The sequence below is a fragment of the Pinus tabuliformis genome, chromosome 7, assembly GCF_031772625.1.
Source record: "Pinus tabuliformis cultivar Carrire ecotype Pingquan chromosome 7, CPIR1, whole genome shotgun sequence".
Lineage (NCBI taxonomy): Eukaryota > Viridiplantae > Streptophyta > Pinopsida > Pinales > Pinaceae > Pinus > Pinus tabuliformis.
Window position 1 is genome coordinate 1,011,596,387 of NC_142293.1, and position 6,660 is coordinate 1,011,603,046.

The following is a 6,660-nucleotide window of genomic DNA, read 5'->3' on the forward strand; positions in this document are numbered from 1 at the left end:
ATATTCTAGATGCATGTTAAAAAGATTTATCTACCAGTTGTTGTCCTTGTTTAGAAATACACTCAATTCATTTTAAGAATAGAAAGGGAATATAATCTTGCTACAAATGGACTGAGATGATTTCAAAAATATCTTTATGTTTCTATTCTTCTTTTGGCTATAATGAAAATCAATCTTTACAATGTTTCATTTTTTCTTTTGTATGATTTGTTGAAGAGTTTTGAAAACTGTCAATAGTTACATGCATGAGTAACTGTTAATTTCCATTTGTTTAAATTCTGGAATTAATTTAAAAACAAAGAGTCTTTTTTTTCTTTTTAAAAAGAAACATCATAACAAAAATAAAAAAAAAACTTGCTATCATGTCCTAAATGCTAGTAAGTAAGATTTTTTTTTAAAACTCAGGTAAGTGACCTGTGAACGTGTGAGACAAACACTTCCTCTTGTTCACCCCTAGTTGGATGCTCTTGCATCAAGCTCTCAGTAAATATTCATGGCTCGGTCCATGAGCTCCTCCATAAAATACGCTGCATGTTGTATCTGTCCTTCATCAACCCACTAACTATCCTCAATAGGATGGTTCTTCCAACTGTTCTTCCACTTGACAAGGTACTATAAGTACTCCTTTTTCCGAGTCCACCTAGCCACTTTTGTGTGGAGGATTCCTTCAATTCCAAGTGAGGCATTTGTCTCATCCATGAACTACTCTTCACTTTTGCTGTGCCAAATCATATTGGTAGTGTATGGGAATAAATTTGCCACATTAAAAATTGGCAATATTCCTATACCTGGAGGCAAATGCACTTCATAGGCATTGGTAGAAAACTTACACAAAATTTTACACGGTCCAATTTTTTTTGAATTTTAGCTTATTGCATTCGCCCTTAGGAAATCTTTCCTTGCGCACATGCCGTGGGACCTGATCCCCTACATTAAATTGTACCTCATGTCTTTTCAAATCAGCTTTATGTTTGTACCTCTCATTGTTGTCGTGTACCTTCATCTTCCCCTGCTCATGTAGGTCTTTAGTTTCTCTTGAAAAGTCTTCCCAATCAGCACTTTTTTTCTTTAGCTCTCCAAATCGTGTAGCTCATGCACTCCTCGGGGATGCATTCCATACAAGATTTGAAAATGACTACTTCCTGTGCTTCAGTTTGGTGAATTGTAGCGCATGCACTCCTCGGGGATGCATTCCATACAAGATTTGAAAATGACTACTTCCTGTGCTTCGGTTTGGTGAATCATTGTGAGCGAATTCTTCTTGAGCAAGTACACGATCCAACATTCATGAATTTTCTCCCACTAGACTTTGTAGCAGGTTTCCTAAACTTATGTTCACCACCTTCGTTTTCCCATCAGTCCGTGGGTGATAAGTGGATCTCATGTTCAAATGTGTGTCCAGCTTCTTCCACAATGTCCTGTGAATTTCACATCCATGTAGAAGACAATGGACTTACGTAAGCCATGAAGCCTAACAATCTCCATGAAAAACAAGTGTGCTAAGTGAGTGGCATCGTTTTCCTACAAGGAATGAAATGTGCCATTTTTAGAATGGGTCCATTACCACCATAATGGAATCATAACCTCGTTGTGTTCTGGGTAGACCCAAGACAAAGTCCAAGCCTACTAAGTCCCACGCAGTGGTGTGTAGAGTCTCGTATTCTCACTGTGTCATTTTGCCAACTCACACACTTCACCCTTGGTTACAAATCACTGCACATCTCTTCGCATCTTTGGGCAGTAATAAAAGTGACTAAGCTGATCAAAGGTCTTTCCAATGTCAAAATGTCTGGCTAGAACTCTGCTATGCTTCTCTGGGATGATGTTCTCACTCATCGAATAGTCGGGAATACATAGCTATCCTCCCTTAAATAGCAGCTCCTCCTATAAGTTATAGTCCAACCACGGACTATTATTTCTCAACAAAGGGTTTTGGCATGCTTCATAAGCCTCCTTAAAATTTGCATCTCTCTGATACAAGTCTTTCACTTGTTCAAAACCCAGTATTTGTATTGTGCTCTCCTGCAAGAGCAAAACTCTCCTGCTTAATGCATCCGCCACCTTGTTGGTATGTCTGCTAATATGCTTCAACACAAACATGTCACTCTGCAAGTATTCAACCCACTTTGCATGCTTATGGTTTAGCTTATGCTTCTGCATAACATACTACAATGCAGAATTATCATAAATAAAAACAAACTTATTACCGAGCAAATAGTGTCTCCAATGTTTCAATGCTTCGATGACAACATAGAACTCCTTGTCATAAGATGAGTATTTCTCTCTACTTTCATTGAGTTTTTCACTAAAGTAATCTACTCGTTTGTCTTCGTGACGGAGTACGACCCCAATGGCTGTACCACTAGCATCACAACGAACTTGAAAAGTTTGTTGAAGTTAGGTAGCCTTAAAATTGGACTCTCAATGGTCTTCTTCTTCAACATCTGGAAGCTCTTTTCTGCAGCTTCAGTCCACTGAAAAGGTTGACTTGCCTTCTCGATTGTATCCAACATAGGTGCACAGATTCCACTAAAATCCTTTATAAACTTGTGATAGAAACTTTCCAACCCATGAAAACTTCGAACTTCGAACAGACTCTTAGGGGATGGCCAACTAAGTATAGCTGCAACTTTTTCTCGGTCCATTTTCAGCTCATTTTCTACAGTCACAAAACCCGAATAGACCAAATCATTCTCAAAGAAGGTACATTTCTTCAAATTTATCAGCAACTTATTTTGGTGCAACTTCTCTAGAACATATCGAACATGTCGAAAATGTTCCTCCTTGGTCTTGCTGAAAATCAGTATATCGTCAAGATACACAATCACAAATTTCCCAATGAACTCCTTCAACATCTCATTCATTAGGCACATAAAACTACTAGGGGAATTACTCAACCCAGATGGCATCACCAGACATTCATACATCCCTTTTCATTAGTTTTGAAAGCTGTTTTCCATTCGTCCTCTTCCCGGATTCTAATCTCATGGTATCCACTCTTCAAATCTATCTTCAAAAAATATGGTGCCCCACTCAAAAAATCCATCATATCATCCATTCGTGGCAATGGAAACATGTACCTAATCTTAATCTTATTTATTGCTCGTGAATCTGTGCACATCCTCCACTCGCCTCCTTTCTTGGGAGCAAGAAGTGTCGAAACTGCACATGGGCTTAAGCTTTCTTGAATGACTCCCTTATCCAACAACTCTTGTACCTATTTTCTAATCTCCTCATTGTCTTTGGGTTCATCCAATAAGAGGCTTTGTTCAGTAAACTAGCTCCAAGGATGAAATCTATGTGATCACTCATACTCCACTTTGGTGGCAATTTATATCGTAGATTGTCCACCACAATGTCACTGAATTCCTACAACATTTCCTGGTTTTCTTCACGTAAATCAGAAATTCCAGTGTACAACAACATTGTTCTTGGTCTCCTTACAATAGCATATTTCACCTCCTCATATTCAATCTATTTCAAAAATTGTTTTCCACCCATGAGTAATACTTTTGTTCCACTAGTTTCTACTCTTTCCTCCTCCTTAATGGGCACTAGCATATGCTTAATCCCATCCTTAACAAATTTGTAATAGTTTGTTTTCCCATCATGAACAACTTTCTCGTCATACTGCCACAGTCTACCTATCAGAATATGACACACATCCATGGGCATGAAGTCACAAATAACTTTGCCCCTATATTTGCCAATATGGAATTCCACCTCACATTGCTCATCAACGAGTTGTTGGTGACCCTTCTGTAACCACGACACCTTATAGGGGGTTGGATGCTTTAGTTATTTTAGTCCAAACTTCTCCACCATCTCTATTGCAACTAGATTATCAGTGCTTCCACTATCTATAATCAGTTTGCAGCATTTGCCGTGTGACTTACACACATTCCAAAATAATTCCTTTCTTTGGGTTTGTTCAGCTATTTCTTTTGCTCGTTTCAGAAGTACCTTATTCAAGGCTAAGGCCTCTCCTATTTCCGGTACATTTTCTAACTCCTGAGGTGGTGCCTCTGCTTCTTCAATCTGAGCAACATATGCTCCTCTTTGACCAGCATGTTCTCCTTCAGGGCACTCAAAGGATCTCTGCCCCCACTTGTGGCACTTGTAGCACTGGTAGGCAGCTCCTCTACCTTTGCCATTTCCTCTTCCCCTCTCGTATGGCCTTCCTCCCCTAGTGCTTCCTTCCTTTTGTGTTGTCCCTGAGGTCTTTGAACTACTGCCGTCTTCAATACTGTTGGTAGTTCTCCCTCTGCCAAAGGATTGTCCTTTCCCTCTGCGAGTTCCTCGTCCTCTCCTAGCATTCAACTTTCTTGTGATCTTTTCTTCTACCTTTAAGGCACTATGGTATGCTTCCTCTATGGTTTTCGAAGAAAGAATACTTATCTTGTACAATATCTCCAACCTTAGGCCATTCACAAACCTTACTGTCTTTTTTGGGTGTCTTCAGTATAACAAGCTCTCAAATTCACCTCATAGAATTCTTTAGTATATTCTTTCACCGTCATTCCTCTTTGCTTCAAATTTTGTACCTATCGATGCAGAGCAATCTCGTAATCTTTGGGAAAAAACCAACCTTTCATCTTGGCGACCATTCTGGTCCACTTTTTAATTGGTAACTTATTCAATCTTCTCCTCTCTATCTAGACACTGTCCCACCGTAAGGCCACATGTCCTTTCAGCTTGGTAGCAACGAATCTAACTCTCCTATCCTCGCTGACCTCCTCACATTCAAAATACTTGTCTAGCTCACTAATCCTATCCAAAAACACTTCTGTGGACAAACTGCCATAGTAATTCAGAATTTCAAGCTTTGGCTTACTACTAGCCAACAAGACTGACCTTAACAATTTGATCTCAGGTCCTTCTTCATTTGATCCATCAGTTGTAAATACAGCCTCTTCCTCATTGTCATCTCCTACTTTCGAATCCCTTCTCCTTCATGCTTATACTGCCGCCAAATGGGCATTCAGGATCCTAATCTCTTTCCTCAATCCCTCATATACTACTCTTCGAATACCTCTGCCACAACCTCTTCTTATAGCTTCCATTTTACAAGAAAATCAGTTCACTGTTCCTGCTTTGATTCCAAAATTGATGGGACCAACCCTTGTCCTTCTGTTTGGATGTAAATGTTTGATTAATTGAGTTATTAGTGGAATGATTTTTTTGGATATCTCACGGTTGTTTGATATTTTTTTGTGCTTAATTGTTTGGTAGGAGTTTGTCCGCGAGGGAGACACTTGTCTCTACCTCAGATTCTGTCCTCTCGCCTTATGCTATGCTTGAAACCCTAACACTCCACTTACCTTGTCATTTTTTACTTTCGTTTGGTTGCGCTGAGAGGTTCTACACTCCAGTTTTCACATCCGATTTTTCATAGGGTTTCTTGGTGCCACTCTACTTGTATTCCACGGCCACGGCTCTACTCAGCTCGCTCGGCTTTGCTAGTGTAATGTTGTTTTCTGTGGCTTCCTGTCCGCCGGTCTATTTGAGGGTTTCCGAGCTCGTCTCTTGGCGTTCTGCAAGTGGCCTCCTGTGTTCTGAAGGCTCTATGGGCGTAGTTAATGGTTGCCTCCTCTTAAGTGTATTTGTGTCTCTGTTGTTTTTGATTGTTGGTCCAATGGCTCCACTATTTAATATATCCGCTGGTCAGTGTGTTTCCAGGTTGCGGCCACGGGGTGACGCAATGTTTGACCTCTGCTCGTCGTCTAGACACAAGTAAGCTTTCCCTCTTTGATTCAGTTCCCACTTTTCATATTTTATCGGTACTAATAGGTTGTGCTCCTTGTGAACAGGTTCCTTGTTGGTTCATGGCTTGTCGAGACCTCTCCTCCTACGATTTTAGCTCCTCCTCTGGTAAGTATGGGTTACAAACCCTTGCTTGGTTCCTATTATGTAGTTAGGGGTTTTATTCTTCCCGTTGAATGGTTACAGGTGGATGTCCGGCCCTACAGTTGTGGGACTCAGCTCCTCTCGCAATTTGCTAGATCGGGTAGGTTCTTTCCATGAAATTTTTGTTTGGCATTTGTTGATAGTTCTGGGTCTTGGTCACAGGTTTTGGCCTCTCTGTTGGTAGCTTATGTCATCACTTTTGTCATTGTAATGGGTAGATCGGTCTTTTGGTTTTAACTTGGGATTTTGAGAGTTGAACTCATCCTCAGGGTTTCGAACCCATGTTTCTCTCTCTGTTTTGTAATATGAACTTTTCCTAACTTTGGACTGTAAATGAATTTAAATATTTTCTGTATATTTGCTTTAAAAAATATTTGCAAGGAAAGATAATGCGTGTTAATTTATGTGGTACCTGGTCATAGATGTTTTCTTCTCGATGAGAATTTGGTTGTGCTTGTTATGAAACCCTCTGTTAGTTTTCTTGATCTCATGCTCGATACTCTTCAAGAACTGTAGGTAGTTGTTGTGAACAATCTTCGTTGTTCGACAATTGTTTCTTCTGTGTTTGTTATAATGCTTCCACCAGACTTCTCTTTCACTGTCTCTGATATTCTAAAGGCCTGTTAAAAAGATTAATCTACGAGTTGTTGTCTCTATTTAGAAATACACTCAATTCATTTTAAGAACAGAAAGGAAATATAATCTTGCTGCAAATGGACTCAGATGATTTCGAAAATCTCTTGTATGCTTCTA

At 39.7% G+C, this 6,660-nt stretch overlaps 1 protein-coding gene across 1 annotated transcript; it reads left to right on the plus strand.

The window, feature by feature from the left end:
* Positions 1-5,275: 5,275 nt before the first annotated feature.
* LOC149250998 (uncharacterized) lies at positions 5,276-6,180 on the plus strand. Its single transcript, XM_089456507.1, has 3 exons — positions 5,276-5,733; positions 5,811-5,871; positions 6,070-6,180. Exons 1-3 carry the CDS (start codon positions 5,468-5,470, stop codon positions 6,142-6,144), a joined length of 402 nt encoding a protein of 133 aa, XP_089312633.1. The 5' UTR covers positions 5,276-5,467; the 3' UTR covers positions 6,145-6,180.
* Positions 6,181-6,660: the final 480 nt, after the last annotated feature.